This window comes from Podarcis vaucheri, assembly GCF_965113315.1.
Source record: "Podarcis vaucheri genome assembly, chromosome: 5".
Lineage (NCBI taxonomy): Eukaryota > Metazoa > Chordata > Lepidosauria > Squamata > Lacertidae > Podarcis > Podarcis vaucheri.
The window spans coordinates 59708029-59735457 of NC_138763.1; the positions used below are offsets into that span (position 1 = coordinate 59708029).

Consider the following 27429-nt stretch of genomic DNA (forward strand, 5'->3'; position numbering starts at 1 on the left):
AATAGGCAACCTACATCAAAAAAGTAACATTCAACAATCATTAGAATAGTATTAAATAATGAGAACATATAAAAGTTAAACAGAAATCCACTCAACGGTTACAATTAATAATTTCTAAGCTATAATCAATAAAACAACGGCAAGCCACAGTACATAGAATAAAACAATACAGGTTGAGAAGCAGAGACTAGAGGGTCGGGCAAGGCAGGTGGAAGGAGGCCTTGCCTGATGAAGTCTCTCCCCTCACAGTTCTTCCTCCAGGACCTGCTCCCTTATGAGGATTTCTAGGGTTGGAGGGTGGGGCAAGGCTTGGAAGAAAACTTAATTGGCTACCACCCAATGTTCCTATATCCCAGTGCAAGGATTGGTGGCTGCCAGAGTACTACTACCTCTTAAGGAAAGTTGCAAGGGATTTGAAGAGGCACTACTTCAGCTTGAAACCAAGCTCTTTAGCATCATTGGATGACTTTGGATTGCATCCTCTGCCTTCTCCAACCAGAACGCCAAGGGAGGTGATCCTTCACGCCAATCTTGGTTGAGAAAGATTTACGTAGCCTGAAGATAATTGGTTATGGGAAGGGGGATGAAAGGCCCTGAGTTTCCAGCTGAACATGATTGAGAATCTGCAGGGTATCTTAGATATCAGATATGCTGCATAGCTGATTTGTGGAACGATATGTTTATCATCCAAAACTGTGGGGCTGCTGACTCCGCAGTTCTCATAAGCTTTTCTACTTGTTTTTCCTCCAATCCACCACTGCAGAATAAAGTAAATTCTGGGGAAAGCTGCCATCAAACACTGCAGCTGAACTGATAAGCTAAATGGCCTTCAGGCAGCAGAGGAAGGAAGATTTGCAGTGTGATTATACACATTGTAATATTTTCTAATTGCTTTTTTTTTCTTTCTTTCTTTCTCCAAGCGGGACACGTTTTTCTCAAGCACTACTTTCCTAGGGACCCACCTCCTCCTGCATTGATTTAAGATTTCTGCCAGTTAGACCTACGGGGAAGGATTTAATAGGAGGCACCGTACAAGTGACAAAAAAAGGGGATGAAGTGCTTTACTGCTGATTTCCACTGATTTCTTCTGATGCCCACAAAATTCTAATTTTGAGATGAATTAGACATTAGAACATGTACAAAGAGAACACTTTATAAAATGGGGGTGTAAAGCTTTCTTTTATTTTGTGGTGTTCATTAGAAAGACATTCCCCACTTGCTCCCTGATATGTCAGTTCCTTGTGGTCATGGGAGCTCCATCTCCCATTTGCTTCGATGGATTGGCCAGCACTGTGCATGTGGGTGTGTACCTTTGATTGAATTGCATAGGGAAGCCTTGCTAGTGCTGTCGCTTTGGACCAAGGGCATTCTCTATATTTTATTTTTTTTAAGTAATCAAAGGTTTAAAATGCGTTGTTATGGCAATATGCTTCTTTCATGGATTTACTTCGAAACCAGCTATTTTTCTTTCTGTCTTGAAATTCAATCCCTAAACTTGGAGCCTTGTGACAAAACAGGAACTTTGTGGCATTGATGGTCTCCCTGACAAATAACATTGTGTCACTATAATTCATTTTCTGATCTATTTGCTGTGACAGTTTTCAGGTATAGTACAAAAGAACTGTCACCTGGAAGACTGAATGGTAGTAATAATGAAATAGAAATAAATCTTTATACTGTTTTCATGTTTTTAAAAAAGCTTTTCCTGGCTTACCACTGAATATTCTGCTTAAGAGTATGCTCAACTATAATAGCATTATTACATATTTTTTTTGTAATATGTAGACTTTTATTTCTTTTTGGAGCTGTGTCCTGTTCAAGGGTATCTATGAACAACTAATACTGTTGTTATAAGCAAAGTGCACATCTGTCATGGACTGGCTGGATGCAGAAGAGTGGTGGGAAGCAACAGCCAGGGAACTCCCTAGGGAACCCTCAGGCAAAAAAGGCCTTAGAGCTAGCACAGCGGTGGTGGGATGACAACAAATGGCCAGAGGAAGAAGACTAAGGGGAAGGTGTCAGAATCTGGATGGGCAACAGGGTTTAGTGAGCAGGAAGAGTTTGTGGCAGAATGTAGTTCAGACTCTGAGGCTGAAGTAGAAGACAGTCAAGAGGCTGGTGAAGAATTCAGGGAGTCTCCCCATCTTGCTGCAACCAGCTCCCCTCCCCCTAGTCTCCAAGAACACACACACAAAAATGAAAAGAGCAGAACAGAGTTTAGTTGTATGCAGATGCAGTTTGAAACTGCATGGCGGGGAAACCTTGGAGAGAAGGAGCCTTAGAGGGGGGTGGGAAGGTGGGGACCTTCAGTCCTCACAAGTGTGTAATTGGGGCAAAACCTACCAGGAAGGGTTGCTGAGAACATTAGGCATGAGCTGTATCCTCCCCCCCCCCGAATATAGAGTTAACTTCACTGGCATTGGTGACTTACTACTTTAGTGCTGACCTAAGCCAGACTCGATCCCTGACAACATCTCTTGATTCAGGCAGTGCATTCAATATAGTTCCCTAGATAAATGAATTAGACAGAGAACCTAATTAAGCTATGGAATGTTTCGTAGATGTGACAGTTTTCATGGCCCAGAAGATGTGGTGGTGGTGGTCACCAATGTGAATGGCTTTAAGTTCAAGATCGCTATTGCTCAAGAAATATAAAATTACAAGTGGGGCCTGCAACAATGCCTTGCTGTGTACAGTGCTCCTGTTCAGTATTCCATTCATCCTAGTTATTTTACAGAATACTCTTCAGTTTCCTTCCCCCTCAGTTTTCATTCCCTCGCTTCCCAAGACATTGTAGGGCAACTAAGCATGCTCAGTCCTCATTTAGCTATTGTTGGGGTTCTTGCCTCACCTTCCTACTTCGTTCCCTAAACATTTTTTCTACTTCGGTACACCTTGTGTGCCTAACCAGCTGGTGTTGACTGCTGCTCTTCTGCCTGGTGCCGTGTTTGCAGAGCTTCAGAGCTTGTCCACTGCTGTGTGGTGCCATAAGGAAACAACTTTGAGGCAGAAGTCCAGATTCCATTCAGCGGAATAACAACTCCCAAATGCAGCAGGGTAGTCTTATCTCATTTTGAAGAGTGCATGGCAAATTACATTACCATCAAAAGAGAGCCTTCCCACCTCCACCCAGTCAATAAAACTACTAAGTTTATAAGAGATGAAGCCAAGTGATTCTTAAGCAGTTCTGAGTTCATTTCAAACTTATTTTCTATGTCCAGAAGTCTACAAGAACATCAGATTTATGCAATGTGACTAGCCAACCTTATACGTAATCATTGGTAATCATTCCTACATAGATCTCTTTTGAAATTCTTGTTTCTGCTTGGAACTTAACTTTGTTTCTACATATGGAGTGTGAGTCAGGATGAAGTAAGTGCTAAACAGGTGTATAATTAATTTTTTTGATAATCAAATACCTGAAGTGTTACTTACTGTAGCCCTAGCTTATATTCAGCTTCATATCTTGAGATGTTCATAGTGATAATGAAATAATAGACTTATGATTAAAAATACAGCAGATAAATGTTTTGAAAACACTAGCAATGTTTATCATATCTTTCATTTTTGTGTAATTTAAATATTGTATGATTCAATGTATGTACCTTTAATCATATATATTTACAAAAAATGTTTCAACAGCTACTTCTGTTGAACAACTATTAATTAATATTTCTAAGAATTCAATTTCTCTCCCTCTCTTTCACCACTGGTAACTTAAACTAGCACATCAGCTTGTATTATCGATCTGTATTGAGAAGAATAAGGGTTGTCTTCCACTTGTTGGAAGTTATTTAAGATTATCCTAAGATTCTATCTATAAGGAGGCAACTTTGTAATTGCAATGTCAAAATATACTACAGATGAAGAAGGCAAACTACTGTGAAGACTTGCTTAATGTTAATTTAGGAAATTTGAATTAAGTGTTGATATTTAATATTTGTTCTAGTTCCGACTAAATTTAGATAAAAAGAATGCTGACTCAGCAGGTGATGAACTTGATGGTGAATAGATTGGCAGTAATGAGACAATAATGAGCTAAGCTGGGGAGGGGGTACCTTTTTTAGTTTAAAGATATTGGCAGATATTATCCAGTGTTGTTTAAATATCATTTCTCATTATTTTGATTTTTTTCTACAAAAAGCACTGTCTAAGAGTCCACCCTAAAGGGCTTAAACCCTGGCTAAGAGACATCTGATTTTGAGGTTCTGCTTTGTAAAACCTGGAAGGTTTGCAAGTTGCTTTTTGTGGTATGGCAAATGTGCTCTGTATATCTTCAGAATACTATTATTTACTATTGCCTGCCTTTCTTTTTCAGAACAAATTTTGATTCTGAAAACTGAAGAGCCTTGGGTGTAATTAAGCCCCTTCTTCTAAATTCAGGTGGTTTTTGTCTCCTCAGGCCAACATAAAATCAAGTTCATTCCTGAGATGGTGGGGCCTATGTTAGAAATGACACTGATCCCTGAAACTGAACTTAGAAAAGCTACCATTCCAATATTCTTCGATATGATGCAGTGCGAGTTTCATTCTACCAGTACCAGAGGCTTTCAGATGGTAAGTACATTTTGTTTACAGAGTACCAAACTATGCTTTTCTTTTGTCCAAGGAAGATTCACAAAGCAAATTTTATTTTATCTGTATGTATGAAGCAGACTGACACAACTTGTAACCCCACAACCTGTGACCTACATCTATAGTTTTGCCACCTGCATGCCTATAAGGAACTAATGGAGCCATGAACAGAACACATTGCCAAAGAAAGCTTGGTGTTCCCTTCTGTCATTGCTGGGATGTTGCAAGCAAATTCAGTTGTCATCCTGCTCAAAGTGGGCTATACATCTATCCCTGATTTTGCTACCAGAATATTCAGTTCTTTGGCATCCCTTCTCAGTTTCTCATCCCTAATAGTGGCGTTGAAAGGCTCCTTATACTGCATCCGATTATTGGTTGATCTAGCTCAGTAAAGTCTACACTGGCAGTAGCTCCCAAGGGTTTCAGGCTGTGATTTTTCCTAGTCTTGCCTGCGTTTTCAACCTAGAACCTTTTGTATGTGCACTACCACCAAGTTACAGCTGTGCAGCCCTGGAAACAAATGTGGCTAGACTGTCTTCTTTCCATTCAAAAAGGCACTCACACAAGGATTGCTATCCTGCTGTTTAAATTACCTGCCAGAAAGACAATTATCTAACCTTATTAGTCATATCAACAAAGTTTAAATTAGCTCCCTTTTTACAGCAGACCTACAATGTGTGAGGGAGGAATATTTCACAGCACTTTAATTTGAAAACATGAAGTCCTATATCATTCTCAGACAACTGTTATATGAAATATACTCTTATTTCAGTTTCTTTCTTTCTTTCTTTCTTTCTTTCTTTCTTTCTTTCTTTCTTTCTTTCTTTCTACTGTGTGCTGTAAGAATGACATGAGATTAATAATCCTCAGAGCTAAACCTTTTCTGTTGTCACTGAGTTTACATGATCAGTTTTTCTAGGGAAACGTTAATCCAGCAGGAAATAAAATAAATGTTCATGTCATTCTCCCATAGTTTCCTGTGCAAAATGCACCTGATATATGGCAGAACCACATGTAAGGCAATATTACTTTTCAACAGCTAAATTTTACAAGAGTGCATATCAGGTTCACCAAACTGGGGAGAGGGGAGGTGTTTGTGTGAACAAATAACCTTGGAAATCCTATCGGGTAGCAATTCCTTGGAGAATTGATTACATGAACTCAGTCTTGGCACCAGAGTAGGTAATTACTTTGTAAGTAAAGATTTTCTATGATGGGAGTTGCCTTCGTCTTTACAGCTTCTCTCCACTTTGTCGTCGGGCAGAATAACAGCCACAAGTAGCAATAACTGATTTAGCAGGTTTGGTCCTGCTCGTGCTAATGTAAGAGAGAGCAGTCTCATGGCGGGGTGGGGGGGTGGGGTGGGGAGGGGAGGGACAAGCCTAGTCAGATGAAATCAAGGCACCACAATTTGCGTCCTTTATCTTAATCTTTTATTTCACCTCATCTCCTTTCTTTGCACATCCTTTGTGGTTTTAGCATCTGAAAGCAAGCCTGAAAAGTAGTATCCATTTTGTGAGCCATTGTTTTTGTTCTAAATTATCTTTCGTCACTCTTGGTTTGGCACACCCTGTTCTGTTTCTCCATTTTTATGGAAAGCTCTTTCTCCAAGGAGCTCAGGGTAGCCTACAAGATTGCACACACACAAAAGCAAACTTTGTTCTTGTTTAGTCGTGTCCGACTCTTCGTGACCCCATGGACCAGAGCATGCCAGGCACTCCTGTCTTCCACTGCCTCCCGCAGTTTGGTCAAACTCATGCTGGTAGCTTTGAGAACACTATCCAACCATCTCGTCCTCTGTCGTCCCCTCCTCCTTGTGCCCTCAATCTTTCCCATCATCAGGGTCTTTTCCAGGGAGTCTTCTCTTCTCATGAGGGGGCCATTTCACAACAGCCCGTGAGGTAGGTTTGATTGAGAAATCGGCCCAATATCACCCAGCAAGCTATACATAATTGAGTAGAATTTTGAACCTCAGTCACACAGAGGATGATAACACATTGGGTATACCTGGCTTATTTTCATTGTTCAAATTATTTCTATCATACACATACATTTAAAATCATGCACATGAGATGATAATATTTCCACCGGTGCTGTATTTTTTTTGGGGGGGAGAGTCAAAATAAGAAGTTTGCTTGAATTGGTGCTGTTATCTGCAAAGCTGTGCTGTGCAAAAGTTGTACAGTGAAAGCCATGTCTCTCATGATTAACTGCCTATGTTCTGCACAGAAGCTTTAGGTTTAACTCTGCACACTCACAGTGTCTGGGAAGGCTAAAAGCTTTGCGCATTTGGGATGTTAATGAAAGGTAATGTCTTTCCTACTTTCATGGTGCATTTTGCAAGGCTAGTGCAGCTCCAATGCTCTGTACCATATCCAGGATGCATATCTCAAAGGAGACCAAAGCCTAAGGGCAGAAATAGCTGCAGTACTTTACAGGATCAAGTGCACTGATTTGGTATACCTGGAAGCCACGTAAAGTTTGTCACAATCCCATGCTGATCATCCAGATGTAGCCTTAAGTCAAGTAGGTATTCCTACTGTTTTTGCATACAAGCATGTATCCTGCATCCATCTGCCATTGGCAGCTGTCAGAAATTGTGCTGGGAGTCTAGGAGGTCAAAGCAGGAGCCACACCTGTGGAACCAGGTCAGGAGCCAATCAGCAAACAAACACAGAAGAACTTGAGCAGGAAGACGCTAATAGGTCTTTCCTATTTCAGAGGACCACTAGCCAACTTGCGTGGACAGGGCCAATACCGAGCCTGAGAATACTTCCCAGTGTAGGAAGATGCCCCCAAATGCATTTCTGGGGGGCTGACCACATGGGGAGCCATGTACAGAACGAAGTGCTCCCAGTTTTAATTCCCATGGCTTCTGACAGGAGACTACATAAGAACAGCCCTGCTGTTTTAGACTATTTCCTCCAGCGTTCTGTTACCCACAATGAGGTACCAGCCAGGTGCTCCATGGATATTCCTAGATAAGCCATAATAGACAAGGCCTTCCGTGTTATTCCTTCCCAATATTTAGATCTGAACATGGAATCTCTAGCTACCGTGGCCAATATAATGAATTCATCTAATGTGTAAAACACAACAGTTAGTAGCAGTTACCATTTTGTTATAATTTATTCCATAAAATAATCTAATCGTGGTGTCTCTCTCTCTCTCTCTCTCTCTCTCTCTCTCTGTGTGTGTGTGTGTACAAATGTTTTCTTTCTGTCTTAATCTTACTTCCTAGAAGTAAGCTAAGAGAAGTATCCTCAAAGAACTTGCAACCAAGTAATATTATTGTGCAAATCTATCTTTCAGCAATATGCAACATCCATTTGTATATCCATCTTGTGTCATAAAAAGCAAACAGAGCCCTCCAAATAAAATATAAAAAAACACACAGGGATATAAAATAAACAAATGGATAATACACATGATTGCTAACACAAAACTACTGATGCAAATAAAGCACCTCTGGCTAGAGTTCTGTTATGAAAAGCAGGTAATTGGGTTGGGACTGTCAGCAAGAAGAAGCAGAGGATCTTTTTATTCAATTCTAGAAGTTGACAATAAATTGTAATATCAATGAGGCGGCACTGTCTTATCTAGTTGTCAGTTGATGTTTTAACTTCTATTTCCCCAGGACTTGAAAATTAATAATTGCTGTTTGCAGTACATATCACTGCTCCTGGAAGCACCATAAAATATTTAGAAACCCTAATGAAGTACTTAACTGTGTAATCTTATACATATCTAAAGGTAAAGGTAAAGGTACCCCTGCCCGAACGGGCCAGTCTTGACAGACTGTGGGGTTTGTGCGCCCATCTCACATCTATTGGCCGGGGGCCAGCGCTGTCCGGAGACACTTCCGGGTCACGTGGCCAGCGTGACAACGCTGCTCTGGCGAGCCAGAGCCGCACACGGAACGCCGTTTACCTTCCCGCTGGTAAGCGGTACCTATTTATCTACTTGCCCCCGGGGGTGCTTTCGAACTGCTAGGTTGGCAGGCGCTGGGACCGAGCAGCGGGAGCGCACCCCGCCGCGGGGATTCGAACCGCCGACCTTTAGATCGGCAAGCCCTAGGCGCTGAGGCTTTAGCCCACATATCTACTCAGAAGTAAATCCAGTTTAGTTCAGTGGGACTTACTCCCTGGTAAGTGTGTATAGGATTGCAACCCAAGTCACATGGGTGGTATGTAAATAGGTATGCAAAGGGTGGGGGTCATAAAGCAATGATGTTGCAGGTCTTAAGGGAACTGCAGGACGGGTTAAATAACATGATCATGCAAATCAGTCTTTTTAGCATTGTCTGATATCCAGCTATCCTTAATTAAATGCACCACATAATTAATGGACTTTGTTGAATCTGATAGACTAAAAAGGATTATAGATGCTAACATTTTTCCTCCCTTCCAAGTGGTGTTAACATGAATTTCTAATAAGACTCAGCTCAGCATAACACTTCTAGCTTTGTTTGTGAAGGATAAGTATACCTCTACTATGCAGACTATGACAAATGCTCCCCTTGGTCATAGCGGTGATTATTGGCCAATAGACAAACAATAGCATTTGTATCCTTGTGAATAGTTTCTGATTGAGTTGTTTTATTTACAAAATAAATTGAAAATCACTAGCAAAGAAAAATTTCAACACCACTAGATACACAGCTCTGGGAAAAGGGAGATTTTGATGCATCCTGTTAAATCAAATCATGGAGCATAATGATTTTTGTAAGCTACTCTGCAATAATGTCGTAACTATGATGGAGCATGGAAATTACTGACCTGCCACTAGGGTTCAAAGTAGGAAAGGGAAACAAATTGTATGACAATAATCTCATCCCATTTTATTTTGCAAAAGAATTTCATATGTTTTTGTTATGTTGTTTTATACATTTAGAGGTAGCTTTTGTGCATTGTATTTTATGCTCTTCTAAACTTCTGAAAAATGAAGGCTTGAAAACTAAGCAAAAATATCTTAAGGACAATCTTGTTGTGCCATACCAAAGATCTAGCTTGTGAGAAGTTTGATAGATTACATTAATTTATTGGTGTGCAGCAAAAAGTTGGTGTATGTGTGTGTTTAAATTCTAAGTTTCCTTCCTTGGCCTCAAACTCTCACAGAAAGCCTAAGCCTCCTGTTACCTCATCAGAGGATGGATGCATTTTCTTCTTGCTTTTTCCTTCATGCTTTCTGGCTGTTACAGAAATAACTAATAGAGTTATTTGAAGTTCTGCATTTGAAGTTCTCAAGTGATTATGTACAATCGTAATCTTTACTTAAAGGTAAAGGGACCCCTGACTATTAGGGCTAGTCACAGACGACTCTGGGGTTGCAGCATTCATCTTGCTTTATTGGCCAAGGGAGCCTTCGTACAGCTTCCAGGTCATGTGGCCAGCATGACTAAGCCGCTTCTGGCGAACCTGAGCAGCGCACGGAAATGCCGTTTACCTTCCCGCCGGAGCAGTACCTATTTATCTACTTACACTTTGACGTGCTTTCAAACTGCTAGGTTGGCAGGAGCAGGGACCGAGAAACAGGAGCTCACCCTGTCACAGGGATTCGAACCGCCGACCTTCTGATCGGCAAGCCCTGGGCTCTGTGGTTTAACACCCCAGTCTTTATTTACCCCACCTCAAAACTGCCACATAAATAATTGCATGGTAAGGAACATGATGTCACTTTTTTATTCTTCATAGGATATTTAAAAGATGGGAAAATACATATTTGAGGGACAGTAGTTTGGGATTGAACAGTGTAATACTTCACTCCAAGGGTTTTTTCTCTCTGCAATTATACTGCCAGCTTTGTTCTAATGTGGTGCTACTAATGTGGTTCTGACTGGTTCCACAAGTTTCACAGGAATCTCCTTGGACCTTTTTGTGATGTAATTAGCAATGAGTGACACAAAGTCCACCTCCAATGGCATGTGTCGTTGTTGTTTTTGGATTGCTTTCATTCTTTGATGGGTATGTGCTCCCCTACTGTACAAGATCAACATGGGAACGTTCATCTGTCTTCTTTTTAAGTGGCAAATGTCAGCACATTTGTCTTAACCACCTCCATCAATCATGCCCCATTATTTGGCTGAAGCTTTTATTTAGTTTTAAGTAATTTTCTGTTTCTTTGGGGGCTATTCATTCAGCCTCTTCTGTGACAGACACCCATCATGATGTAAAAAGAAAGGCAACTGATAAACTACAGAAGGTGTGTTACATCTCATACTGCCCTCATGACCTGTGCATTGGGTGCAGTATAGCTGACATTTTTAAAAACTAAAGTCTGATGGGAGTATTGTGCAAATACAAAAATGCAGTTAGGGCACTCTTTATGCATAAAGGTTCAGAGTGCACATGGATTCAGACTGTGTTATAATTAATTTATACTATTACAGAACTGATGGAGGTTGCCTATGTAGATATGTGTGTTTTATTTTAATGTTTGGTGGCTTATACATACCCCAATAAATAAATTCAAATTTATTTCCACCAAATGCGAGAAGCCAGGGACCAGGAGATAAGTGACTTTTAATAGATGGGAAAGCGCACAGAGATTATGAGGATGGAGAAAATTCCAAGCATGTGAAAGGGCAAGCAGAAAGGGATGGCAACAATGAAAAAATAGACACACGGGTCATATTAGGACAAGTCTAACAAGAGAAGGTGCCAAGTGGGGCTGCAAAGTGTAATCATAGCTACAGGGAAGGGCAAAACTGTGAGAGAAGAGAAAAGCAACTGGAACGAAGTGAAAAAAATTACCGTATTTTTCGCTCTATAACACGCACCTGACCATAACACGCACATCGTTTTTAGAGGAGGAAAACAAGGGAAAAAATATTCTGAATGAAACAGTGGACGTATCATTTTTGTGCTTCATGCTGTGATCACAGACATGTGATCTGATGGTGAATTTGGGGTGACCCAATGCAAAAATCCTGAGAATCCCTGTGGATCCATGCTTTGTAACCACGTTTTTGCACCATTGCAGCCCCAGGAAACAGTGGGTGCGTGATTTGGGGGGGGGGCAGGCTGTAGCCATGGACATGCTATGTGCTCAGATGGTGAATTTTGGCTGACCCAATGCAAAGATCCTGAGGATCCATGTGGATCCATGCTTTGTAACCACGTTTTTGCACCATTGCAGCCCCAGGCAACAATGGGTGTGTGATTTTGGGGGGGGCAGGCTGTAGCCATGGACATGCTGTGTGCTCTGATGGTGAATTTGGGGTGACCCAATGCAAAAATCCTGAGAATCCCTGTGGATCCATGCTTTGTAACCACGTTTTTGCACCATTGCAGCCCCAGGCAACAGTGGGTGCGTGATTTTTTTTGGGGGGGGACAGGCTGTAGCCATGGACATGCTATGTGCTCAGATGGTGAATTTTGGCTGACCCAATGCAAAGATCCTGAGGATCCATGTGGATCCATGCTTTGTAACCACGTTTTTGCACCATTGCAGCCCCAGGCAACAATGGGTGTGTGATTTTGGGGGGGCAGGCTGTAGCCATGGACATGCTGTGTGCTCTGATGGTGAATTTGGGGTGACCCAATGCAAAGATCCTGAGGATCCATGTGGATCCATGCTTTGTAACCACATTTTAAGTGGGGAGGGAAGAAAAAACACAGAAGGCTAAGAATGCAGGAGAGGGCTATAACGTGAGGAAAGGAAGGCAAAAGTTTCCCCCCACCCACCCACACAAGCCAGCCACTGTTTAAGGATTTCATCCTTTTAAATGGAAGAAAGCATATTTGAATGCTGTGTGTCTCCAAAAACAAAAAGCAGGAAGTCAAATCAGAATTTTAAGCCGAACCTGTAATCTCTCTTCCCTTCACAAACATTGTTCCCTCCGGAACATGGAGAGGAATTACAGGGACGCTCTGCTTTTCCTCTCTTCTTGCCTGGAGGGGAGGGGCTTCCCCTGCTCTTTGTTCCGTTTGAGCAAACACAGCAACGAAACAGAGCGGGAGGGCAGTAAGACCCTGAGGCAGAATGCAGGAAAGCAGCAACTTCCTGTCTCACGGAGCTCCCTTCTCCCTGAAGCGCGGTTTGATTTTTGCCTCATTTTTCGGCTCCAGAGACCACACATTCGCTCCATAACACGCACAGACATTTCCCCTTCCTTTTTAGGAGAAAAAATCTGCGTGTTATAGAGCGAAAAATACGGTAGACAGATGAAAGAAAATAACGAAGGAAAAAAACAGGATGCATTTGCCTCCCTGGACTCTCTTTGACTCATCTTTGGAAGCTGGTGCTGATAAGTGCTGTCAAGCCCTGGGAATGTCCATAGCTGATGCTTTAGAGATAATAATATAATAAACATAGAACTGTGTGTGTATGGAACGAAACAGCTACTTGGCCAACTGAGATATTCAAATAACCCAAGATGTAAGGAGGTGCTGCCTCAGTTTCTTTGCTTCACCAGTGGGATCCCTACCTCATCCATGGTGAGGCAGGTATGATATTTGCCCTTGGGAACAAGCAGATTCCCCTTTCTTCCTGCCGCTTCAAGAATTAATAAGAACTCTTAATGTCAGGTGAGAGGCATCATTTATGAACACAGTTGCTAGCTGGATATGCAGTCATTAAGCTGCACATTGATGTGTTGCATAAAGCTTTGCTTGAGACAGTTGCGTAGAAATAGCAAAAACCAAAACCAAACCAAAAACCTTTTCTCCAATGTAGAAGTTGGATAATAGATGTGATGGGTGAGCTCCTCCAGGCTTGCCTTCTGGCTAACTCGATTTTTCACTGCTTTCTCAAAGAACTGGGAAGAGCTTACCCCCAACGCTTGCTGCTGGTTCCTCCTGCGTACTTTAGGCCTGAGCACACTCAGAACAATCCAGGAGCAACCAGGCCCTAACGATAAGGTTTGGTGACACCAGTGAATGCTCACATCACAGTCACCAATTAGAAGCAGGGCACAAGGTGCTCAGCTTCAGCTTATAATTGTTGATTGCTTTCTCAACTGAGAAAGTTTGCATTTCAAAGCCACCCTCAAATTGTGGCACCATCACCAGAAAGCAGGGGGGAAAACCCTTTTGGAGCACCATCATTTTTGTTTAATTTTAAGCTCGCAGCAATCTCTTCCTTTTCATACTGAGCCCGTAAGTTAACTATGGAGAAGAATGAAGGTCTGCAGCTGAAAATGTGGGACTTGCAACCCTAGAATTGCACTTCACATGCTGCCCTAGCCATGTGGCCCTAGAACAAATCAGCCCTGTGTGAAAGGTGGGAGCTTCTGTTGTATACCCACATATACCCATCTTTACATCTCAAGAACAGCCAATATGCTGTAAAAACAATGTTTACAGTACACCAAACTTGTCTCCCAAATGAAACCAACATGGCTGTAGTTTCCTTAAGTAGAACTTGAAGCAATTTGCATTTAGTTTCCCATGATGGAGTGGTTTTAGTGTCATCAAAATGTCAGAGATTTTTTTTATATATATAACAAATAATTTTCCTCTCCGCATACCAGCCATCTCATACGAATAGATAATCAGCCAGTGGATAATTTCTGCAGCAAGTGTCAAAGAAGGCAATTCCATTTTTGTACCCTATTAGAGAATCTGCGAAGATTTGTGACTTCTCTTCTGTACTATATTGCTTTAAACTACTACTTGGCATGCTCTTGCACTATAGGGATGCACCTCTGAGCCTGCACTGCAAGGAGTGGATTGGATTATTCCTCTCTCTCTCTCTCATTTTAATTTCCTTCCTTGAACCAGTACATTTATTACATTAAAGAATTGCATTGCCTCACTGGGGGCACAGAAGGTCAAATAACAATTTATCTTGCAGTTGCATTTTAATCCTTTTTCACTGAGGGCACACCCCCCCCCGCCGGTTTTTTAATATCTTTCCAGCCTTAACTTTCTAAAACAGCAGAAGGATACATATGGAGTGTCTAGAACTCCATAAACATGGTCATGTGTCCACTGTGCAGTCGTTTGACACCCCGTGACGCCCAGCCTTCTTGTAATGTCACCAGAAGCTGGGATCCCCTGGCTTGAAAAGTCATAAAGCCAAGGCTACTTGAGACAATGTGTTGGCAAGAGGTGGAACTGCAAGGGTTTGTACTTCTACCTTTGCTTCTCCTTTGGCAACTATTTCCAAACAAAACCGTCTGTGTGGTCTTGATAGAAAGAAATCACTCCGAATCATGGCTCTTAAGGTGGGAGCTTATATGGCTTAGATGGGTGCCCTTCTAATGCTTCATTATCCATTTTCTGCAAATTCCTTGGAAGCCCTAGAAACATAACAAAATAGCGCAAAGTAATTTAACACTATTTATTTATTTGCAGTATTTTTTTTATATCCCTTTCAGGCAGATTGCACAAAGCAGCTTATATAAGATGATTACAACAACAAACATAGATTTATTTATTTTAAAGTTACAATAGAAAGGAAAGATGCTGTTGCTGCATCTTTTCTACTCATCTCAGGGGGAAATGGTCCATCAGATGACATTGTGGTGATGGTTGCGGGGAAGGAGAAGCCGCTCCACATGTATTCAAGCTGCATGTATCCTAGGTACAAAATTTGGAGGATCCATGGAGAATTTTGAATTCTTTGGGAACCGAAAGCCAATATCCTTTAATTTGCCAAACAGTCTCCAGCTGTTTTGGGACTACAACCCCCATTATCCCTAGCTAGCAGGACCCAGTGGTCAGGGATGGTGGGAATTGTAGTCCAAAATCAGCTGGAGACTCAAGTTCTGGAAATCCTGCATCAGTCCCTCCAATATGAGACTTGGGTGATCCTGTCCCTATTTTCTTGGGAAGGAAAACACAAAGTGGTCTGATAGAAATGTATGCTCAGGAGGCTTCCAAGATTTAGAGCAGTGTTTCCCAACCTTGGGCCTCCAGCTGTTTTTGGACTACAACTCCCATCATCCCTAGCTAGCAAGGTCGGGGGGGGGATGAAGTGGGAGCGGAAAGCAAGGCTTGAACGCCTAACAGTTGACAGGATTTTGGAGGGGCAGATTAGGTTAGGTGGATGTGGCTCACTTCCTTCCCTACACTATATGGGAAATTATTAAGCTGTGGGCTGTGGTTGAACTTCAATGGGTCCATGAACTCGGGTGCAAAAAAGATAAATGAATTCCAATGCAATACAATAAATTGTATGCAGAACTTGGTTTGTGCATGAAGATTCATAACCTCCATCAGATTCTGAAATGGGTCCATGAAAGGTTAAGAACCACTACTATATAGGGAGATTTGAGGGGGGGGGTGTTGCATTTTCCCTTTCTCACACATTGAACCTTTCTTCCCCTCTCTATACAGAAATATAGTGGCTATATTTTTATCTGGAAGCTTTTAGTTAGTTCAGGGGTCAGCAGGGGGCCAGTCCACTGTCCCTCAGACCTTGTGGGGGGCCGGATTATATTTTGAAAAAAAGAAGAATGAATTCCTATGCCCCACAAATAACCCAGAGATGCATTTTAAATAAAAGCACACATTCTACTCATGTAAAAACATGCTGATTCCAGGACCGTCCGCAGACTGGATTTAGAAGGTGATTGGGCTGGATCCAGCCCCAGGGCCTTAGTTTGCCTAACCATGAGTTAGTTTATAGTGCAGCTGGGCAGGTTTCAGAAGGGAGAGAATTCCACCTTCTGAAATGTCGCCCCCAGCCACCCTTGATGTGAACCCACCCTTACACCAAAAGTGTTGTCCAAGCTTCTGTTCCAGTCCTCCTGGAGCCTTGAGGAGGAACATTCTCACACTTCCAACTTCTGTTTCAGGTTTCCACTTATATATGTGAAATAGCTTGTTCCAGCATTATGTTTTTGCCCCGTTACAATACGACTAAGAAACAGGAGATAGGGTGAGATGATTTAGATTGGCGTAGACAATGTGGTGCCCTCCAGATGTTGTTTTCATCCCAACTCCCTAGCCAGCATAGCTAAATGAGAGGAATGATGGGAATTGGAGTCCCACAACATCTGTAGGGGACCATGTTGCCACCTGGAGTAGATTAAGGACGGGGCAGTGTGGATGGGAGGTGGCTTGGCTACTGCAAAATTGGCTACACTACCCTCATTGGAGTGGTGCCTATGTAGTATGAGTATGTCAAGTGCATACCACACAGGTGTTTGTGATCCTCATTGGGTCCTTGCAATATGCATGCACCCTATTTTCCCCCACATATCGTAGTGACCAGCATCTTGCAGGTATATGACATATAAAGTTCCAAATGGACACTTAACTTCCATTTTGTGGACTTTGGAAGAGTTCATACCAGGTATATCATAGAGACAGTGTAATGACTGAAGAATGAATGTCTCGAATTCCTTGGAAAAATACTCTGCAGCTATGCAGTTGTTCATAACTGAAAGAGAATAAATTCCTCCATCTCAAAGGTCTGGAGAGTCATGAGTTGCTTTGGGCAGGTACATGTTTACTTCATTCGGTTGAGCTAAGTAAAGTCAGGTTTTGTAACTGACATATTTTTACTTGTGAGCCGCCCCCTCACTGATTTGGTGGGTTAGTGTTGCTGCACTTCAAATATTCACATCAAGGAATGTGAAGTACATTCACATCAAGGAATTTCACATCAAGGAATGTGAAGTACCTTGGAAGTTGAACGCCTTGCAAATCAGACGTTTTGGCTCCCAAACACAGCAAACCTGGAAGTGATTGTTCCGGTTTGTGAACGTTCTTTGGAACCCGAACGTCTGTTGTGACTTCTGCGGCTTCCCATTGGCTGCAGGAGCTTCCTGCAGCCAATCGGAAGCCGTGCCTTGGTTCCCGAACATTTAGGAAGTCGAACGGACTTCCGGAATGGATTCTGTTTGACTTCCAAGGTACGACTGTAATTCCATTTTCTTCTCCAAAATGTGGCATCTCAAAAGAACATTCCTCCAAAGTGGATTGACTGCTCTTTGCAAACAAAATTTAGCTAGAGTTTACACTGGACTTAAAATCTTTTTGTAAGTGTTCCCTGATATATAGTTGCTCAAATATACATGTTTTATTATTATTATTATTATTATTATTAATAAAATAAATATATTGTTCCTCCTAGTTGGAGTGCACATGCTTGCCATAGAAATCAATTGCTTGGACTCCCTGTGCTATACATCCTTTATTGTGTTCTCATCCTTTATACCAGACTGGTGCTGTAAAGGACTTTTAAAGTCCTTTCAGATTTGGTTGTATGCCCAGGTAGAGGCCGTTTTCTATTGCCAGACTACTTTTAGGCAACATCGGTTTGAATGATTGATGCCTCTAATGTATATACTATCTTAGTGACAAGTAAGTCCCAAACCTGTAATCATTTTGAATTATGCACATTATTTGCATAATTTATTATGATATGAACACTTGAGGTTTCATTAAAATTCGAAGGTGGCTTTTTCCTCTTTAGTTAGGAGAAGTAGTAGAAATAAATGAAAAGTTGGGATAAGCAGAGTGGATTTTAGAAGCAATCAGTGTATGTAAGAGAAAACTTGGAAGGCACAAAATGGAATTAGAAGACATAAGGGCTAAAAAATAAATCAAAAAAATCACCACCCTAGTTAAAATCACTACAAGATCCCCTGTAGTATCTGGGCCTTGAGTGCATTTACCTCACATGTTGACAGATTCTATATAACCTTGCCTACCTTTCTCTCACTCTGTCATGCTGGAGTCAGACACAGGTCAGCACGAAAGACACAGGGCTCAGTGGAATTAACTCTTTATTCAAGGAAGCAACATACAACTCAGCAACCCTTCCCAGTAGGTCTTGCCTTCCACTCTTTCTAAGGCTCCTCCTCTCTCGGATGTTTCCCAAGGAATCTTAGACTTCCTTGTGTCTGCGTACCTCTGGCCTCTGTTCTGTTCTCCTCATTTTCCTGTGCATTATTGGAGACCAGGAGGGGAGCTTGTCTCAGCAGAAGGGGGGGGGGAGCGTTCCCTGGATTCTTCAGCAGCCGCTTGCGCTCCTTCCTCTGTTTCGAGTCTGAACTGCTTTCTGTCACCAGCTCTTCCTGCTCACTAAACCCTGTCTCCCCTTCAGCATCCAACCCCTTCGCCCAATCTTCTCCCTCCCACCGCCAATCCCCAGGCTCTGTGCCTTCCTCTGGAGGTTCCCTTGGGGGTTCTGCAGCTGGTGTGCCCCACCATTCTTTGTCTAGCCAATCCCTGACACCCTCACTAACATTGCATCTCAATATATAGTTTAGTCGCTGAACTATAACGTTGCTCCCCAGATGTGTATGATTGCAGTCTTTATGCCCTTTATTTTTTTATTTTATCTACTAATTAAATTCTTTTTATCTATTAATTAAAACATTTCCAACCAGCCCTATATCAATTGATCTTAGGGTGGGGTGCACATATAAAATAGGGATAGCCAACACAGTGGCCTCCAGATGATGATGGACTCCAAGTCCCATCAGCCCCGACCAGTATCTGTCAAGGATGATGAGACATGAACAAAATCTGGAGGGCATCATGCTTGCTACCCAAATATAAAACAGTAATTCTACAAAGAGAACAAAAACACAGCCAGCCAGCAATAGTAGTCAGACACTAGTCAGATTCCAATACTAAACTGCAACCAATAAGATCCAAGTTATACGGTATTTATCGAGCATTGTGAAATGGGGAGGGGGAACAGAAGGTGGGGGAACTGCAAAATTCAGAGCCCTGCCAGGCACACAGCAGCAAATTGAAACATGCCCAGCTGCTTTTCATTATGTAACTATCAACATGTGGATAATCTGGGGCTTTTTAAACAGTGCTGCTTTAATCTCATTTCTGTACGTAAGGCTTGTTCACATACAAACCTATGGCTCTGGCTCACACAGTGACCCCTCCCTCCTTTGGTATTCCTGTGCAGCTATTCCCCACCCCACCCCAAATAAGCCTGACTTGTTTTTACATACAAACCTGACTTTCTGTCTTAAAGCAAACTCTAGTTTGAAGCTGACTTGCTTGGAAACTGACTAGAGCTTGTTTTAAACCACAATTTCTGATTCCTGTGTAACAACAAGCTAAGATACCTTGAAACTGAAAGTATCACAACATACTTTTAATGACACGTTGGGTAGGGGGAGCGCTCAATCCCAGTGCTTTATCCTGGATCATTCTAGTTTTTGCACAGACTGTTAACCATAGCTTTTTGGAGTGAAAAATGAGGTGCTGGTATTCAGATCTTGTCATGGTTGTCAGCCCAAAATGGCTGCCATGGGCAGAAAGAAAGAAAAGGTGGCACTACTCCTTGCTGGTGCTAACCGTGGTTTCATGCTACATGTGAATTGGCTAGAATGTGATCAAGACCAGATTATGGGTTTGCACATTTATTTGAATGCATGTCCAACCATGGCTTTATGATATAGAAAAAGACCCAGGGAGAACTTTGGGTGTTACCTCATGAAAGGGGAAGGGGAAGAAACAGAGAGGAAAACTTGTTCCTAACACCATTGCATTGATATAAAGTTAAAGCAAGAGAAATAAAATTAGAATCGACTCCATATATCTATCACATCTGGCCAATGATGTGCGCGCACACAAAGGTACCCCTGACCATTAGGTCCAGTCTCGCACACAAATAATTAAGTTAATAATTGCTAGGAATTGTTGAACTTTTAAGCGTTCTACTGATTTTTAAAAATTTGTGGTCTTTCTACTCCAAATCTTCAATGCGGAGCTAGCACTTAACTTCTCAGCATCAACATGGACCTGCAACTCAAAAGCTCTTCATCTTCCACATTAACAGCCCAATTCTCTGTACACTTACTCACTAGTTTATAACTCTTAGAAATGAGGCTGCAGCATGTCAGATACCTTTAACTGTACAACTATTGATTTAATATTATAATAAAATAAGACTATACGTGTATGAGAAGAATATATTAATAATAATCTGTTGCTTCAGTTACTTGTCATAATGCCACCATCCAATTTAGAATGCTTCTGCCAGAATAAAATTTCCATCCCTATGGTCTTGTTACACCCTTCTCTTTAACCTCCTGACTAGCTCTTTTCTGCTTCAGCTTACAAATTCCATCCCCCAATGAAATATCTTTGGAGATATCCATTAGATGTGTTCTGAGGTGAGCCAACTTCTCTAGTTCAAATAGATGTTAGGGTGCTCATCCAACTGGATGATGCAATTGGCAGTCCTGCCTAAGGTGTTATATATCATCAGTAATGATGCTTCAAATTGCTTGCATTTGTTGCTATTATAATTATTGTAAAGGACATTGTGTGCCTGTTCGGCGTGTTATTCCCCACCCCTTATTCGGCTAATCAGATACCTTATTTAGATTTTCTTAAAGCAATCGTCTAAGCCCCATTTAACAACATGACCAAGTATTTTCTGAATTGAAAGATCCTCGTTGGGCAACAGATCATTACACATGGCCTAATATGAGAGATCTCAAACTGTTAAAAGCCAATCAAGCTGAAAAACAGTGGTCATATATCTTGTTGTGAGCTTTAACAAATCTATGACTCATTGATTTCTACAGTAATAAAATGAAATATTTGCTGTGTGCTGATTATTTATGCTTGTTCTATTTAATTGTAGTTTGAAAATGAGATCATCACAAAGCTGGATCATGAAGTAGAAGGAGGCAGAGGAGATGAACAGTATAAAGTGTTATTTGACAAAATGTAAGTGTTGGTTTAGCAGTGGGATTTGTCTTAGAACATAGTCAAGAGAGATACCAATAAGATTATAATGAATTTAGGAGCCTAGGAATAATTAAAATATGTTAATGATACAAAATATTTAAAATTACACCTTAGTTAAGTTCCTGCTCCCGAGTGTGATTAACGATGTTTTTGTAATTATATTTTCAGTCTCCTGGAACACTGTAGAAAACATAAGTACCTTGCCAAAAATGGTGAAAATTTTGTTAAACTTGTGGTTCGCTTGATGGAGAGACTTCTGGATTACAGAACCATTATGCATGATGAAAACAAGGAAAACCGCATGAGCTGTACTGTCAATGTGCTGGTGAGTGAGAAGAAATGAACTGGCTGAATTTAGAGTGGCTGCTGAATTTGTAAATGTAACAGTGGGGTCTTGCTAGGAAACATACCTTTTATTATTTTAGCAAGTTAAGAACAACAACCACAACCAATTTTAAAGAGAAACGTCATGAAATTAGATGTACATAGTCTTAATAGGAAAAATAGAACTGTTACGATGTTTGACCAAAGCTATTCATTAAAAAAAAAAATCAAAATCGGATTTGCACAATTTTACAATCAGTGTGGCCCAAGTATTCAGAAATTCAGATAAATATGAAAGCTTTTATCTAAGGATGAGGACGCGAGATGAACTTAGGTGTTCAGAAAAGTTTGATAATCAAAGTTTTAGATCATTGGGATTCCTCACGACATACTTGATGCTTTAATAAGCTTAGAAATACTTGCAGAATATGCAACTTACTGTTTAAAACTATATCTCTAATTGGTATTTGTACTGCATGAGTGTACTGTTGGTAAACTGAACTATCGTTTAAGAGGATATCCGTCTCATTATTTAACTTTTATGTCAGGAGTAGTGCTATTACTTAATTTGAGGAGGGGAGAGAGTCCTTGGAAGTAGCTATTGATCATGATCTGTAGAGTGAAATGTGGATTGCTTTTAGAAGAGACTGCCTGCTTTTCTGAGTAGAATTAGAGTGACAAGATTCTGCCTGTTGGAAACTTTACAGGATTTTTTGTTTTTAAGGCACTAGGATTGCTTCCATTGCTTTTTCAAAAGTTATAAAGGAAATTAGAGCAATTTATCAAACCGGAAAAGTTTAAGAGGTTTATTTTTCTAGCTCTTCTCTATAACTTGTATTTGTTGCGTTTGCCTCTATTTTCAATTCCCCAGATCCTCACTTCTGAAGTGTATTAATCCATTTGCAGCATGGGTTTGCTGTCATAATCCATCTAAGTACACTACAAATGCAAGGAAAAGAAGATCCAGTGATAAAATCTAGCTTCAGTAAAATAGCCTGGTTATTAAAAAATGACAAGAGTCCTGTGGCACCTTTAAAGTGTGTGGGCTTTTAGAGCTACAGGCTACTTTGTTAGATACATGAAGAAGTATCTTCATAGGCTTATGTACAGTGCAGAAGAAACATCAGTGCATGCAAAGGATACAGCGAGCAGGTGGACATGAGGCTTTACTAAGTTGGTCTGTTAGCAAATTGTGTCTCAAATGAGAGATACTTCATAATCACACTATTGGGGGATTTTCTTCCAAGGCAATTTCCACCTCCAGGATCGTTATTTTCCATAAGAGTGGCCCGTTGTTGATGGAATTACTGTAGCATAAAGTATACTTCACTTTCAGATTTCACTCTGAATTCCATCTCAGTCTGTCGAGGTTGAAAACGTTCATCAAGTTCTTGCGCTACTGAAAGTTAGAAGGTGTGACAGCAGGAGAAACATGCATTCTTTTTATTAAGTGAATTATTCCTTACCAAATTAAGCATGCAAAGTGCTCTGTTATTTTCTTTCTCATTAATCCTCACAATAGTCCTGTCAAGTTTTGTTTTTTTTTTAAACTCCAGTACTTAAGAAAGTATTAGATTCAAGAATGTATGATTTATTACCAAAACTACTTTGAAATTTGAAATTTCATTTTAGCACATTATGATGTTTTGTACATTAGAAAGCCGAGAAAAGCTAATGGTGTATGACTTGAAAATGCCCTACCCTGAAAATACTGAATCTCTGCAGTGAAATGTAAAGTACTATTTGCAGATTTCACAGTTATAAGAATGTATGAGCTCCTTTAACCAGGAGCAAGTTTCATGTCACAGTTTGAGGCTAATGTTACGTGGCTATGAGTTTCTAATGTAATAAATATGCCTAATATATGTATGGCTCACTGACAAATCTCTAATGTCTTTTCTTTTCTTTTCTTGTTCCAGAATTTCTACAAAGAGATTGAAAGAGAAGAAATGTACATAAGGTTTGTAAACCTAACTTTATTAGACACTGTGTTTCTTATAAAGCAAGAGGGCTGTGGGATTGCACTAATAAAAGGAACAGCTATCTGTTCTGCGCACATGAGTCTGTAAGATTAATTAAATGTGTTCTTTCGTTCATATGCCCAATATACAATTTGCATTTCTGACTGTTCCTACAATCTTCAAAACTGAGTCTGTGTTCTGTTAAGAGAAATGCTAGGATTGGTATGGCTCCTCCTGTTTTTTATAATTAGGTTGATTTTTAAATGTTTAAATATTTAGAATATTGTATATTTTAGGTATATATAGATGTCTAATCTCATGGATTGCTTTCACACCACTTTTCTCCAGAATGGAATCATTTGTTCGCTTAAGGTTGTATCCCACATGAATCATACTTAGAGTAGACCCATTAAAATTGATGGACATAACTTAGGTCCATTACTTTCAATAAGTCTGTTATGAATAAAACTTACTTTTTAATAGAGAATCCAAGCATTAGTGATTAGTTGCTTCCCTGTCTTTTCTATTTGTCTTCTCATTTTCCCTGCCCCAACCTGGGGTTTTTTTTGTAGTAATTAAAACACAGCTGTACTGGATAAAACCTGAATTTACGTTTCTCCCTTCTACCAGCCTTTTAAGTAGCTATTTTCCCTCTTTCTCCTCTTCTTTCATAGGCACTGTTGCTTCTCGCATACTGGCCCTTTTATTTTATTTTGCCCCCCCCCTCACTGAAATTGTTTCTGTTCATTGCTTAGGGGTGCAGGGGGGTTGTTTTAATTACTTGTTTCCTCTTTGCAGCTAGACTGATTGCTCATTAATTTTTATTGTACTTTTTATTGTCCCAACTGCATTCTCCCATTCTCTGGTGGGTAGCAAAATCTTGTATCCCCAGGATAGGCTACTAATTACCAAAAGGTTTGTTATACCATCTGAGCAAATATTCAGAAAGGTATAGTACATATTTGAGATAAAACCTTTTATGCATTTGTAGTTTCCATTTTGACCATGCATATGTTAAGAGCAATTTTAGTGATTTTTTAAAAATAGATTTCTTTCCCCTTTAACAGTACAATCCTATACATGTCTGCTCAGAAGTAAGTTTCATTGAGATCACTGGGACATATTTCCAGGGAAGAGTGTATAGGATTGTAGCCTTAGTTGTGGTAGCAATTTAGCTATGGAGTGGCCAGTGGTTTTCTTGGAGGGCTTCTTGAAACAACAAATTAACTGCCCATTTTAGGAAAGACACACATTTATACCAACATCATAACTTTTTTGTTGCAAATCTCCAGACACCAAGCTATCAAAAAATAGTTTCAGTTTTATAGACACTGAAGTTACAACCTTATAAAATGCACAAGTACATTATTGTTTGTTGTTGAGTTTCTTGACATGCTGTGTGCTACATACTGATCAGATGAAATAAAATAAAATAAAATATGAGTTTTAAAGTACATCAGTTATATGTTGTTCTATTTGAGCATAGGAATCTTAACTGCTAAGCCCTTTGACCTTGTTTTATGACATTACTGAGAATTTATTTTAATTTTTTACTTGTAGGTATTTGTACAAGCTTTGTGACTTGCACAAAGAATGTGATAACTACACTGAAGCTGCCTACACTTTACTGCTGCATGCAAAGCTGCTTAAGGTATAATAGTTCGAATGTACTGTCTTTAAGCATTTGTTTTGCAAGCTGCAAGATCGCTGAGTCTGAAACACTCCCTTGTAAAATGCACTAAATGATTCAGAAAAATTGAAAGCTTAGGTCTAGAATTGCAGCATTTTTGTGGGACAAACAAAATATGAATGCGGATTGTTAGTCAAGGTGTGCTTTGTCATCTGCCGCCTACCAGCACTGTATAACATTTGAAGGGCCTGGGTTGGTGAAGAAACTTCCCATACAGTTGTCAATGTTGATGAGATTCAGAACTAGAGAACTTACTGTTTTTCTAAGTCAAAATACTAAGGAGAATTTGGAGTTGCCTGAGGGGCTGAAACAAGGGAAGAAAGGGGGGACAGTTTTTGAGATTGAATATTTAGCTTAAAATAGGACTGTTGGACACAGTGGAACTGACTTCTGAGTAAGCATGTGTAGGATTGTACCGTGAAACTAGTGAACTGTCTAACCATGGTCGTAGGAGGATTTGAGTGCAGGAACCTTTTCTGCTCCATAGAAAACAACTGTGGTCAAGCTATATTGATCCAGGAATTGTCATAGTTATCCTACCAACCTAGTTTTCTTACCAGCTACCAAGGACACCTTCTTCTCCAGCGACAAAGCTGGATCCTGACCAAAAATATAATAAACATTATAAATACATCATCAATAAATTACTATTTGCTATATCTTCATTTGCAGAACTATACAATAAACAAATTCATAATACTAAAAACACCTCGGACCTATTAGATCTCTGGTGGTAGACAAACTTTTCCACATGTCTTCTGATACGATAACTTAAATATGAAACAGCCCATTCTCTTATCTACTGCTTAATTCAGAGAACTCAATATCTTTTTGATACTGAATTCATCAACAGAAGGGGGAGCGAGATAATTTTCAGAGATTCCTCTCTAAAAGATGCTCTAAACATACCCTCAACCATCCAAACCAAATTTTGATGCAGTACAGATGCCTGCAGAATCACCAGAAATTTTCTCCTTCCTCCATTCTGCTGACTGATGTCTTGTGGAGCCGTATTGAACCAGAGCAGGTTTCTAGTTAAGCTAGATATGTTCTGTTAAGACAAAATAATTACTTTTTCCAATCCTTTTTGCATTGTACATTCATGGGACAAGCACAATATGCTTCAGTTGTAGAAGTATATTTCTGTAAATTCTTCTCACTTCTATTTTTCACTTCTATTTTTTTTAATGCAATGAATTGGGAAAAACACATTGAACAGCATAACTTGCTTATAAAAAGTTTTCCCTCCATAAGGGGATTTTTCCAGTAAATACATTTTGAGTTCTTTAAAGAAGTGATAGTTATCTCTAACTATTTTGCTCTGAGGAGTTTGCATGTGCTTAGGCAGAAAATTGATTCACAGTGGGTGTATGTTATTCCCTTGCCCAAATAATAGATTTGTTCAAGACATTTTTCTCCACAGCAAGGTGCCTTTGTGTAGCATTGTCCCATCTAGATTTCTGAAGAATTCCAAACCCCCAGTGGTCTAAGCACCACTAAGACAGCCTTACAGAACTAACACAGCCTTATAAATTACCTATGTGCACAGACTTTTGTATTTGATAAGATACCATATAATACTGGATCAGGATGTAGACATGGAGAAATAAGCAAACGGACAAAGCCATATACAGTGGTACCTTGGTTTACGAACTTAATCTGTTCCGGAAGTCCATTCTTAAACCAAAGAGTTCTTAAACCAAAGCATGCTTTCCCATAGCAGCGTGGGACTCAATTTACAAATGGAACACACTTGACAGGAAGCAAACACGTTCTTATTCCAAGGCAAAGTTCACAAACCAAAACACCTACTTCCGGGTTTGCAGCATTCTTAATCCAAGTTGTTCATAAACTTAAGCTGTTCTTAAACCAAGGTACCACTGTAGTTGGAATGCAGTATTGAAGATGATGGTTCTTTACGTTCCCAAATGCCATAGCTCGGTTAGTAGAGCATCTGCCTTGTCCTAGGTTCAGTCTCAGACCTCTCCAGATAAGGCTGTCTGTGAGCCACTGACAGTCAATATCAACAGTACTGAGCTAGTCTGACAGGTGTAAGGCAGCTTGCTATGTTTCTGTGCTCTGTTGGCCCTTTGAATGTGAATCTCTCAGGATCCCTTTTGGTTGGGTTCCAGTTAAACAAAGACATCTTGTGATGAGGTAGTTGTCAAATAAGCAGTTGTAGGGTTTGCTTGTCCTTGGCATATTTTGGAATTTTGGGACCCTTGGAAGGCAGAAAACAGAAATACAGTGGTAC

At 40.4% G+C, this 27429-nt stretch overlaps 1 protein-coding gene across 2 annotated transcripts in view; it reads left to right on the forward strand.

Moving 5' to 3' along the window:
- DOCK1 (dedicator of cytokinesis 1) overlaps positions 1 to 27429 on the forward strand; it is a 361394-nt gene that overhangs the window by 271755 nt on the left and 62210 nt on the right. For both annotated transcript variants that reach the window (XM_082222828.1, XM_082222829.1), the window contains exons 33-37: positions 4403 to 4557; positions 21094 to 21179; positions 21369 to 21525; positions 23444 to 23484; positions 25046 to 25136. In XM_082222828.1, the coding sequence (XP_082078954.1) occupies positions 4403 to 4557; positions 21094 to 21179; positions 21369 to 21525; positions 23444 to 23484; positions 25046 to 25136 (530 nt within the window). The remainder of the gene's footprint in view (positions 1 to 4402; positions 4558 to 21093; positions 21180 to 21368; positions 21526 to 23443; positions 23485 to 25045; positions 25137 to 27429) is intronic.